This window comes from Gavialis gangeticus, unplaced genomic scaffold (genome assembly GCF_001723915.1).
Source record: "Gavialis gangeticus isolate Ggan-Ray unplaced genomic scaffold, GavGan_comp1, whole genome shotgun sequence".
Lineage (NCBI taxonomy): Eukaryota > Metazoa > Chordata > Crocodylia > Gavialidae > Gavialis > Gavialis gangeticus.
This window is the reverse complement of record NW_017729030.1, coordinates 25,261,373-25,274,372: the sequence shown is the minus strand read 5'-3', so window position 1 is coordinate 25,274,372 and position 13,000 is coordinate 25,261,373. Positions and strand designations below refer to the sequence as shown.

At 44.9% G+C, this 13,000-nt stretch overlaps 1 protein-coding gene across 4 annotated transcripts in view; it reads left to right on the top strand.

Annotated features, from left to right (window-relative positions):
• Positions 1-13,000, top strand: part of INTU (inturned planar cell polarity protein) — a 125,610-nt gene that overhangs the window by 14,387 nt on the left and 98,223 nt on the right. For 3 of the 4 annotated variants that reach the window (XR_002098435.1, XM_019522047.1, XM_019522050.1), the window contains exon 2: positions 9,559-10,148. Coding sequence is in view for 3 of the 4 variants with exons in the window: in XM_019522047.1 (XP_019377592.1) it covers positions 9,559-10,148 (590 nt within the window). In the remaining variant the exon portion in view is untranslated. Of the gene's footprint in view, positions 1-13; positions 141-9,558; positions 10,149-13,000 lie in introns of those variants that run through there. The other variant, XM_019522049.1, reaches the window with a different exon arrangement.

Below are 13,000 nucleotides of genomic sequence, written 5' to 3'. Positions count from 1 at the left end.
GTCACGTGGGAGCCGCGCGCGGCTGTCATGGCGGCCAGGGACGGGGGGATGCAGTGGCAGTGAGCTAGGCCGCCGGGCATGGAGGAGCCTCCGGGAGGAGCCGAGAGCGACAGCGGCTCCTGGTCATCGTCCTTCTCCGAGTAAGGGCGGGCGGGGAAAGGGTGGGGAGGAGTGCGAGCTGTGACGTCACGCGCCGGTTCCGCGACCCCAGGGGATTAGTCCCAGGGGCAGCGGGAGGGGGCGGGGTTGCGGCCGTCCTGGCGCCGGGCTTGTGCCCCGCCCTCCGCGGTGCAAACAGACGTTCACGTATCCCTTTGTGAACGGATAAGTGCTGCTACAGCCCTGCGAGCCCATCCTGCTGTCTCAGTACCCATGAGCAGCGTGTCCCTGGAGGTTTAGGGGAGGGGCGTGGCGTGGGCAAGCAGGGAACGCCTGCAGGCAGCCATGGCAGTGTTGGCAGGGGGTGGGGGTGGGGGTTGCCACTGCTGACAGCCCGGCTTCTTTCAGGGGTGCATTGCTGATCTTGGGGGGCACACTAACAGGGCTCATTAGTCATGAGATATGATTGGCCTGAAAATGGACGGGGCAGTGGGTTACACCCCAGGCTGAAGTGGCTGTTGGCTCCTGGGTTTGGGAGGCCGAGTGGTAACCAGGATCCTTCACCAGGACTTGTAGGGGGACCCCTGGGCTTCTGGGTCTGTCAGGGCGGAGAAGAGGTGCTGGCTCCTGCAGTTGAACCGGTCCTATGTTTCTGGCCTGACATGAAAAGTGCTGAGGTTCCTTTACCCCAGGCTGGTGCTTTGCATATAGGAGAACTAATCTGGTCCATTCAATTAACCACTTTTGGCTCTGGGGACAAACTTGTCAGAAAGGAAATACAAAAACAGCACAAAAGACTTTAGCTTTATCCTGGGTTTTATGGTTTCAGGCTTTGACTAGCGTTGAAACAGTGGATTACATGCAGCTTTAGGTGCATCTTGAACTACAGGTAACTGGAATTAGCCCTGTTTCTCCGTGGAGGAGAAATGTTATCTTGGACTTTTCACAGGTACTTCAAGTGGGAAAATGGGCTGCCCCGTATGTAGAATCCTAGAATAAATGGCTTTGTCCTGGGAGAAATCCACTGTCTGCTTTTAGCCTGCACTGGGGCAAAAAACAGAAGTCAGACTTCTCTGGAACAAAGACTATTATTTTGGGAGCCTAAAGATACACAAGTCCATTGGCCCACCTGAAAAAACAGTAAAATACCAAGGTAACATTTCTTTTCCCCCTCCCCTGACCCACCATTGAAGTTACTTGCCTTGCTTTCAAGCTGTATCTGTGAACAACTGCTTTGTGCCCATTTTGATGCTAGTCGAAGCCCTGATTACTGAGGCCTGGAATAAACCTGATGTCTGTGTTGTTGTTGCTTTCTGGGTTGTGGTTTATTTATTTGCTTTAACCCAGAATTCCTATTTGAAATTTCTAGGTTTACTTTGTGACTTGCATGTAGGTGCTTGCACACCTAACTTTGCCAAATGTTTAAAAAAAATAAAGATTTTGAACTTTAAAAGATCTTGGGGCATCTTGGCGCTACGTCACCCCAGTTGCGAATCGCTGCACTATTCAAGAAACTTTGTTATCTTGGGTGGGGTTCATGTACGCAAAGACCTATAAAGTCTCTCCCCATAATCCCATTTCTCAGTCAGATTGTAGAAACTTCAATTTGCAAGTGCTGTACAGGTTTATCTATCTCTTAAAGAAAGTAACGACTATTTTGGTGGCTAGACGATTTTTAACATATTTCTTATAATATTATTAGACTATAACTTTGTATACCAGACTGTTTTCTTATTTCCTGGAACAAGAGCTGAGATGAGTTGGGTATCACTCATGCAAATAGAAAGATGTCCATCTCTTAGCCCATACCTTAAGAAGGGCATGCTATGCCCAAACACAACACTTGTCTAAACATTACTTCTGACTATGTTTCAACAAAAGGTATCATCAAAAAAAAATCCAAATTAACTTTTCTTCTTCCAAATTTCTGGACCATCATAGGTAAAACAATACTCCAACCTTACTACATACTTCTTAAGAGGGGTTTTTTGGTGTTACAATTTTAAAACTAATTTTGGTCAATGGGCAGCCCAGGCTTATACCTTGCTTTATAAAGTACACGCATGAAATGTGTACTTTAGCAACGATGAGTTTCTCTATACACAGACTTGCTGTATTAAGCATTAATGCTCTCAAGCATATTCTGATGCTCTTTGCATTATCTCTCCTATTGGAAGCAGGCTTCTTGTACTTCTGAGTGCTTACTAAGCAATATACACACATCTACAATCTGTAATACTGTATTTACCCAAATCCTAGACTGCTTCAAATTTAAGATGACTCCCTCAGTAATTAGCTTACATGTATGGAAAGTTTATAAATTTGTTATAGTTTTCTCTGTATAGAATTTAATTAGTGGAAGGTTGCCTTAAATCCATCCCCTTGCAAACTGCTGTGGCAGGGAAAGCAGCAGCTGGGGTGAGGGGCTAGACCCCCTTGTCTCCACCCCTGCCTATGACTGCTCCTTGCCTGTGCGAACTCTGCTCCAGCTTAACCTCAGAGCCATCTACTTTGGGTTTGTACTTGAATCCAAGATGAGGCTCTCCCCTCCCCCACCCCAAGCTGATTGGGAAGAAAAACATCTTGTCTTGTATTCAAGTGAATGCAGTAATAGGACTTAACAAGACCATCTTTTTTTCTTTTGAAGACCAATCTTGTCATTCTTTCAGTTCATTTTTATTTATTTTTTTCCCTCACAGACGAAAGTTGAGATATTTGAACCACCTCTTTGCATGCTCTTTGAAGACTGGTCTGTATTCTTTCATGGTTTACTTGTTTTCTGGTTGTGTAGATAACCTTAAAACTAATTATGAAAAAACAAAAAACCCAGCATTTTGCTCGCTTTGTCAGCTTGGATGCCTGTTGAGGAAAATTAACAGGAACCTTCACTAGGAGTATTTTGAAGCATTGGTGCATGCTATGACTAGTGTAGCAGAACTATTCCTTTTTGCTGTTATAGTAAATCAGAAAGAGGAAAGGGTAGAATTCTACGTTTATTTAAGCTTATGTTTTGCTTCAGATGCTGTCACCTTCCTTTGCAAATGGTGAATATATTTGGCAGGCATCTGCATTTCCCCTGTACCCTGTAAATGCACAACCACATAGTGTGGCTGCTGTTTTAGTAACTTCTGTGGCACTATGGAGATTTTTCCACTTCTTTATAAAGCAGTTAATTAGGCATCTTTTATTTTAAATACAACATGGGTTATGTACCTTTTAGACAAGTAGAAGGTTCCATAGGGCAAAACCTACCACTGCTTGTTATAGTCCCATTGCCTTTGGTGGGACTGGTTGTTTATATTCAGTTGCATCTGTTTTATTTATGACAAGTTGTGCATGGGGCCAAATCTGGCCATGGATTGCCTAAAGAAAATGTTACTGAATAATTCTTTTAGGGTGGGGAACAATGACAGGAGAGTGATTTGAAAGGAGGCCAAGGAAATCAAGTGCATACCTCAACAGGGAAACAACTACAAAGAATCATCATAGCTTTGGAAATAGTTTTGGTTTTCATACATTTTCATGTAGAGGTGGCCTGTATGTATGGCTGTAATGAAAAGTATTTGAATATAATTGAGAGAGGCAAAACCTAGGATGAGTATTAAAAAAACCCAAACAATAAAACAACTTTCTGACAGTGAGACCTATAATTCATTTCTCAAGTGTGGAAACTTTTTTGTTTTCTTCTACTGGAGTGGACAAAAAACAACCAGGTGTTCTGCAATGAACAAACCTACAGAAGCACAGATAAATTGGTGGCCCAGCAAGTCTTTTCTATCTCTAATTCCTATGATTTTGTGCAGAATGCACTTTCTGTCATAATTCTGAAATGAATGTGAATTAATTTAAGCACAGCAAAAGTGTTCTAATTTGCTCTTTTTCTGTATAACAACATCTGTTTTATAGTATTAACTGACATATGCTATTATCTTTTCTATTAGTAGGGGTGAATGAATCCTCACATTTCTGGGCAGTGACAAAAAATAACTTGCTGGCATTCTTTCACATATCAAATTGGTTTAAGGTGTCTGCATGGGATGGCAAGCCTTTTAGCCTTCAGTTTGTATGGAGGGGAAGAAAACTATTGAAAATAAATTGGGCTAGCAGTTGAAGTGTTTCACTGTACTTCATAGATGACTTGGTTATTATATTGTGAATTATGCTGTTGTTTTATTATCCGCTTTTTAAAACAGAACTAGACCATCACTGCCTTAAGTTTTTGTGTCTTACTGTAAGTAGGGACCAATTTAAATTGCAGTGAGATGAAAGGATTTTCATGGGTCACTCACAGCGCGCAGCTAATTTCATGGTCTTTTTGAGGTAACCCCTCTTTCGCTGGTAATTGGCCCCTTGTTGCTGATTGGCTGAGGGGCCAATCGCTCATCTTCAGACTTCAGGTTGCAGGATTGCTATAGCATTGCATCTGGCTTCTGAAAAGATGGCTCCAATTTTTTTTTTTGCTTTCCTGACTGGTACCTTCTAGCTTAGCCTCAGTAGCTCTCTCAAACCAGATGCTCTGTGGTTGCAGGGATTGCTGTGCTTTCTTTGTATTGTGGTAAGATTTTGTTGGGGCGGGGGGGAGGTGACTCTGCACAAAATCACGGGAAACACCATTTTTCAGAGTGATTGCAGAAATCATTGTTTTTCACTGTTTCCAAAATCCTTCTCTGCGTAATAACACATTGGGGAAAAAGTGGAGACATGGAGAGAGACATGGTTGAGGTTTCTTTTCTTGGTACTTATGACTCTGTATTGCATTCCTGTAGTGTGCTGGGGATGGGCATAGATTAGACACTGTTCCTGATGCATTGGGGCACCACTGACCTAAACAGTCATTCTGGCCTGTAGGCCAGATCTGATGTGTATGGGGCTGGCCCAGGACTAGATCCAGTATGCAAGGGGCCATGTCATCTGGTCACGCAGCTTGGAATTTGGGCAGTGATGAAGCAGGGGCAACGGCAATTTCTGGATCTCTGAGGACCCCCTGGGTCAGGTGGCATGGCTCCACAGACTGGATGTTGAGCACCACTTGGCTAGGTATTCTTTTTTTTAGATGCAGACCTTAAGCCTTATTCATATTGACAGTGGGGAACACCTCATCCTAACTCCTCTGCCCCAAAGTTGGTATCATCCCTAAATCTTTGGGATTTCTCAAAATCCTATGGAAGCTGTGAGGGGGTTTTTTTTGGTTACAGTTTAACTCTGCAGTAGCATGTAGTGGATGCATTCTAGCTTTATACATGGCTTGTCTATGCTTTGGATGGACAAAGATCTCTATCTAGTCCACTCCTGAACTGAGATGGGATAAAGATCAGATCTGTGTTTAGATCAGATATTTGTCAGTCCTGTTTTTGAAAGCCTTCAGTAAAGGAGATTCTACAGTCACCTTAGGAAGTCTGTTGCATTTCCTTATAGTTAGGTTTTCTCTAATAATTAGCATAATATGCAGCAAGAAAAAAATACATTATTCTTGATTTTTTTTTTTTTTCTCCTCAGTGAATATAGAGAACAGTTGAACACTGCCCTCTTGTAAAAGCCTTTAACATAGTATAACATTGCTTCCCTCTGTCTTCACTTAAATTTAAAAGGTTTTGGTTTGTTTAATCTTTCTTCAAAGTCCATGTTTTCCAAACCTCTTATCAATATCGTTCCTCTTTTCTCCACTCTGCAGTTTGTCTACATCTTTATGAAAATGTGACGCCCAAAAATAGGCACAATAGTCTGTCTAGGCTTCACCCAGATACTCATAGAGAAGTACGGCTGGAAGGACCTTCATAGGTCTCACAGCATCCTGCCTGAGACAGGATCATCCCTATTCAAACTGCCCCATAAAGATCCGTTGTGTAGGGCTAAGCCGTTAGCAAAACTGCTGCTGTTAACTTATGCTCAAGAGATCCTGGAAAGAGGGGCTCACCTCCTACTACGGAGGAAGGCAATCATTGCATAGTCCATCATGGGGTAAAATTCTTTTTTAACCCAAAGTTGGTCTGACCCTGAGCAGAAGGGCAAGATCTTCTAGCCAGGAACATCCAGGTCTATGCCTTCCCTAGGCAGTCTGTTCCATGGTTCTAACAGTGAAGAAGATTTTCTTGATAAACAAAGTAAACCTACTTTGCTGTAACTTCAGGTCATTGGTCCAAGTCCTACTATCTGCAGCAAGAGAGAAAAGGTGTTCTGCCTTTCTCTTTATGGTAGGCCCTTCAAGTATGAGGCCTAAGCAGTGCTGAACAGAGAGGCGCTATCACCTCTCATGTCTTGCACCTAATGCTTCTTTTAATAGATCCTGAAACTGCATTTGCTTCTTATGCAGCTGCATCACGCTACAGACTCATTGAATCTATAGTCTACCAAGACCCAGAGCCGCCTTTGTAGTGCTGCCATCCAGCCAGGTGTCAGCTGCATTATATTTATACTTTTGATTATTCTTTCCAAGGTGTAGCACCATTACAAAGGCTGCCTGTTGGCTCCAGCCCAGTTTACCAATCTGTTGATATACTTCTGAATCCTCCAGTGTGTTTACAGTCCTGCCCAGTTTCATGTTGTCTGCAGACTTGCTCAGGAAGCTTTCTATGTCAGCATCCAAATAATAAACTTGGCTTGACTGAGGAAGACCCCTGTAGGACTCCACTTGAAGCCTCCTGCCATTCTGACATGGATCCATGTATAATTACCCTTTGCTTGCAGTTATTGAGCAAGTTGTCTATTCACCTTATGGCCGTTTTGTCCAGCCCACTTTTCCCAGTTTACAAGCAGGTGGTGCTGGACCTTATCAAAATCTGTGCTGAAGTCCAGATACACTGTGTCCACAGCATTCCTTCATCCACCCAAGTAGTTACTGTGTCAAAGGAGATCAAGCTTGTTTGACGTAATTTGTTCCTAGCAGATCCATGTTAGCTGCTTGTGATTGACTTTTCCCTTCTCTATATTCTTGAGAACAGGCTTGTCCAACATATGGCCCGTGGGCTGCTATGTGGCCTGCCAAGGCATTTTCTGTGGCCCACAGTGCTGCAACGGGAAACGGAAGTAACTCGGTTTACTTTCGTTCCTGCCCCTTGTCCCTCCCCCAGCCCCTCAGCAGCTTCCTAATGGCTGCGGAAGGGCTGGGGAAAGGACAAGGTTCCCACACACACCGCGTCAGCTTGACATTGCCGACGCGGTGAGTGTGGGATGAGGAGTGCAGAGCCGGCCCACCACCTCCTGTCCCCAGCACCACATGGGGAAGCCACCGCTTCCCGGCCCCAGCGACTCACCGCTCCCCGCCTGCAGGCGAGAGGCAGCCCGGCTTGGCTGCCCAGACCCAGGTCACTGGCGCGGTGCGAGCAGGTGGCGCCTCCTGCCGGGCTGTCGGCATTGGCTGCGCGGGGCAGCCCTGGGTTCGGGCAGAGCCTGCGCTCGCTGCACCCCAAGGTGCCACCCAGCCCCGGCTCCCTCCAGCCTGGCGCGGCGCAGCAATGTGGACCCGCGGAGGCAGCACGGTGGCCAGGTTCGCCCTCATCGTCTGCCTCTGCTGTCTCCTGCCTGGCCGGGGTACTGCAGATAGGGCCAGGCTGGGCTGGGGCCAGGGTTGGGGCAGGAAGACAGTGCCTCCCTCAGGGCTGGGCTGGTGACTGTGGGCTCCTGGCACCTGTGTGTGTGTTGGGGGGGTCCCTGCCTTTCACAGTCCTGACTCAGAGTCCCTTACTGCTCCTGCCTCCAGACCCCAGTGCCCCAGTGTGTGGGGCATGGGGGGGCCCCCAAGTAGGCCCTTGCAGGCTGGAACTCTGCCAGCCCACAAGAGAAAAGCCACAGTTGTATGTTTTTCCCTTTTAAAGGAGAACCCACTTTTAAAGTTTGCTCGTGGCCCTTTCATATATTCTTGAGGCCTTCATTGGTGTCAAAGGTCATGTGACATCACTTCCTGATGTGATACCACTTCCTGTGAGGTCTTTGAATATGACTTGCCAGTCGACTGGGTGATAAAAATTTCATGATCCAGCCCCACATTAAAAAAGGTTGGACACCCCTGCTTTAGAATATACTGCAGTAACTTCCTGGTTATTGAGGTGAGGCTAACTGGTTTGCAGTTTTGCAGATCCTCCTTCTTACCTTTTTTTAAAGGTCACTATGTTGGCCTTTTTCAGACCCTCTTCCAGTCTGGTACCAGGCCCTTCTCCACAACTTCATAAATGTCATTCCCGATGGCTTAGAAATCTCTTCTGCCAGTTCTTTCAGGACACTGGCAGGAAGTTCACCAGACCCTTTGACTTGAATTCATTCACAGCCATCAGAAGCTCTCTGACTGTCTCTCATTACCTCATCCCTCGCCTCTCTTTTCTTATCTAAATAATCCTTATTAGGTATCTGGCTGCAATTTAACTTTTTTTGTGAAGATTGAGGTGAAGTAGATACTGAGTAGCTCTGCTTTCTTTGCATCTTCTGTTAAGAGTTCCCCTTGGCTATTTAACAGTGGATGCACAGCTTCCTTGGTCTTCCTTTTCTGGCCAACATGCTTAAAGAACTGCTTCTTGTTGCCTTTCACATCCCTCACTAGGTGCATCTCATTCTTTATCTTTGCCTTCCTGAGTTTTTTTTCCCTGCGAGCTCTTGCTATTTCCTGGTAAGCTTCCTTGGTGATGTGTCCATTTTCCATTGCTTTCATTTTGGATTTGAGGCGTCCTAGAAGCTCCTTGTACAGCCACTTTGGTCTCCTGCTATTCTTCTTGTGCCAGGTAGTGCATGGTAATTATCTCCTTTGTTGTAAGTCCTGTTACTGTATCCCAGAATTAAATTTGCCTTTTGCTTACTTTCACCAGTATCACATTGTTGACTCTGATTCTTACTTTGTGATGTACCGTAACACCTAGATCTCTTTCTTCAGTGCTGCTGCCTAGCCAGTTAATCTTCATTTTATATTTTGCTTGGGTTTTTTTTAGTTCTTAAGAGCAGTAGTTTGCACTTGTCTCTCTTTTAAAAAAAAAATTTTGTTCTGGCCATTTCAAGTTAATTTTTTTCAATGTATCAAGATCATCTTGAATTCTAATCCTGCCTTCCAACAGCCTTGGAGTACAATTCTTTTTCCAAAAAGTATATGAGAGGAACTTGGGAGAGAACGAGCAGGATGTTGTTCTTATTTGAGGGAAAAGAAAACCTTTGAGTCTTATGTTTATGGTTACTTATTCAGATGTGGCTGTGAAAGGAACAATTAAATGAAACTGGCCTCCATGAATGATGCTTTTGCAGTGGCTGAATAGTGAGACACTATGGACAACCATTCCAGATTCTGAAATAGCTCTTTCTTTTCTCTGTAAGGGCTTTTATTTTTCCTATAAACTAGCCTACTGAGGTTTTGCAATTCCAAGAGGCATTTTTTACTCCTTTCCACCCCCCGCTCCCTTGAAGTAAAAAAATGTAGCTGACATAGCAGTCTGCCTTATCTGTACTATACTGCCTTGTCATTTGTTGTGTTCCTCTCTTTCACAGTGACCTTGAGCCTGAATGGCTGGACAGTGTGCAGAAGAATGGGGAGCTGTTTTATTTAGAGCTTAGTGAAGATGAAGAAGAAGCTCTGATTCAGGACAGATCTGAGGCACATGCAGTGAACCATGTCAGGTTTCGTGAAAATGAAGCTGAGATTATTCAAGAGGGATCACGAAAAGAACGAAAGTATGAACCTAGACTGAAGAAATTTACCAAAATTTTAAAAAAGAAAAGCCTTTTACCAAAGCCTTCTGGTAAGAAAGGGAATAATGGATGTAATGGGCATTCATCTGGACCAACATCTATACTGAAACACCAGTCCACTCAGAAGATGGGAGTCATGGTTCAGCAAAAATACAAAGATGTGTGTGTTTACGTGAATCCAAAAAAGCTATCTTATACCGATGGGGGAAGAGAGCAACTCAAGCTTCTGGAGACATTAGTAGGTATTGTTCATCAGTCCTCATGGAGTACTCAAAGAGCTGAAAAACAAGGGCAGGACAAAAGCATCAAGGGGATCAGTGAAGAGAAGTTAGTAGTACATGGCTTGGTTCCAGGCAGTTCGGCAATGAAAACTGGTCAAATCTTGATTGGTAAGTAACCAGGTAAACCTGCCTGATGCCTTTTGAAATCAATGAGATCTCTAATTTATTCTTAAAAATATGCAAGATATAGACTAACAAATACCTCCAGTAGGTAGTAGTCTTGAAGGTTAACTTACTTTTTTTTTTAAATAAACCTCTAATTTAAAGACCTTTCTCAGATAAACAGAGTTGCTTGTCTTTGGGACATCACGTAATGCAAATTTTACTGAATGTGGTGCATGTATCTGCCAGATGGCTTTACCAAGTAACTTTGATTTTGAGAACATATGATATGTAGTCATGTTGCTTGACATTCCACAAGAAGGCATGGAAGGATATGAGCAGGGTTTTTAAATATTACCTATATATTTTATAAATACTTAAATATAACCTAGTAGGTTACTGCAAGGTAAATAAGGGCAAGAACTTGAGAGTCTGACAGTTGTGGGTTTACAACCTGGGACTCTATTCTTCTTTCACAGTAAATGATAGCTACCTTACAACGACTTACCACTCGGGGTAAACTCCTGCAAGTTAGCTTTAATCTATCTCAGGCTAACAACAGGCACCCACTCAGTTATTATCTCAGAGCAGCTGGTACACTTTTAAGTCCCTGCCCTTGTTTACTTTTCAATAACATACTCACCTGCATCTTGCCTCCAGTAAGATGGAGGTGACGGCTACAGTTTAAAAACCTACACAGCATAACTAACCATAAGGAAACATAAAGGCAATTCAGGACTTTCTCACTATATAACATGGCATCGTGGATAAGAGAATTAATCCAGTTTACTAGTTATTGTATTCTTCAGGGTATAAAGCTTTGCAATGTGTATGTGAAACTAAATTGGTGAGGGAAGAATGCTGATCAGGGGAAGGTCATGGGGAGAAGATGAGTCAGAGGCCAGTTTTAACAAGACCTTGAAGGAAACTATGAGTTTCCAAAAACACTGAAGAACAAATATAGTCTATAAGTATGAAGATTCTAAATATATTATGACCAGGGATCCAGGTTTTCACTGCTTTTTTAAAAAAAAAGAAACAAAAAACTCCCAAATTTTCTGACTTAAAACATGGATTTGGGGTTATTTTTTTTCTATGCTGAAAATGAAATGCCACTAATACTTGTCGACTTTACAAGAAATTTATTAACTTCACTAATAAATATATTTATTAGTGGTGTTTTATTTTCATTACAGAAAAATGTGGATTTTGGTTTATTTTTTTAAGTCAGTATTTGGGAGTTTTTGTTTTTATCAGCGAAAACCAGGATCCCTGTTATAAAAGTGGCTGTGTCCTGCATCAAGTCTCCTGTAACATAGAGTTACCATACATCTGGGTTTTCCTGGACACATCCTCTTTTTTTGAACCCCTGTGCTGCATCCAGGCAGGTTTTTAAAATAAGAGCAAATATCTGGGTTTTCTGCTCTCCCAAGCTGGCTGCTTGGGGCAGGGAGAAGCCGGCAAGTTGACTGGCTGCCGGGGTTCATGTGTTTCCCCGGCAACAAGAGAGAGAGAGATGATGTGCACAGAATATGGGAGCTGCTTGGGCAGCAGGGCTGGCAGGGGCAGGGGTGAGCAGGTCAGGAGTGAGTGGCACTGGCAGGGCTGGGAGGGGCACAGGGCTGTGGATCAGGAGTGAGGGGCACGGGGGACAGGAAGGGTGACTGTGGGTTGGGTGTGCAGGGCACTGGCAGCGCTGTGTGGCTGTGGGTCAGGAGAGAGGGGCAGCAGCAAGGGGTGGGGTGTGGTGGGCCAGTAGGGGGCACTCCTGCGTTGAGCCACCCACTTCATTGCGCCCGACCACCTTCCAGGCTCCGACTGCCTCCCTACGGGTGCCTCACATCTGGCTGACGCCCTTTCTGGAGCACACTCGCTAGCCTGGGGGTAACGTAAGCTGCCACCACCCTGAGAAGGGACTCTCGGCCCTGTGTCCTCAGGGAAACGCAGGCTTAATAGTCCTACGGGTACTCGACCCAGTACAGGCACTTGAGGCACTTCCCCAAATTGGGGGACAAAAAGGAAAGTCTCCCTTAGTCCGCAGACCTAAGGGGCCTCTTAGGCATAATTTAGACCCATCACTCAATAAGTCTCCTACACTGGTCACAAAGGAGAACTTAGAAATCCCATAGAGCAAAACAGTCTGGCTGAGGTAGCCTTTTGATCACACATCTGAGTTACTGCCAGCTATATATCTAACCAGATCTCAAGTAGCTTACTCGCAAGCATCATCCAGAGGCTGTTGGAGATTCCCTCTGGAGGCAGGCCATTTCTCGCTCATGAGTTATGGCAGAAGAGAGCCAGTTTCAGATGGTAAACTCCTTTCTGAGTCCCCCACATGGCTGCTGCCCCCTCCTCCTGGGCAGTCTTAACTTATATAGCCTTTGTGACCTCATTCACCTGGTGCAGTGGAGGCCAGCACCTTTTGGCTGTTGGCCAACCAATTTGAAATACATCACTAGTTGCCAGGCAAACTCTAGCCCACCAGGTAGAAGCCCCTCACCCAGGTAGCTGATACCAGTCACATAGGCAGAGGGAGCAAGTTTCCCCCCTCCCTCAGGAATGTATCCAGCTCAGGTTACCTAAAGAGATAGGGTAAAGATGTGTCTCCTCTGCTGGGCCCTTCCTAATCAAATTGTCACAGCACAGAGATTTTGGGGAGAAACAAAGGTGGCTTCCTGCCACACAGGGTACTGCGGCTTGGGATTGAAGGGCACTGGCAGGGCTGGGGTCAGTGGGTCTGGCGTGAGGAGCAGCAGCAGGGTTCAAGGGTATGTGTGACTTGTCAATGAGGGGCAACAGAATGCACAGGGGCAAGGCACCGGCATGTCACTCTCCCTGTCTCTCCCCCCCCCCCCCCC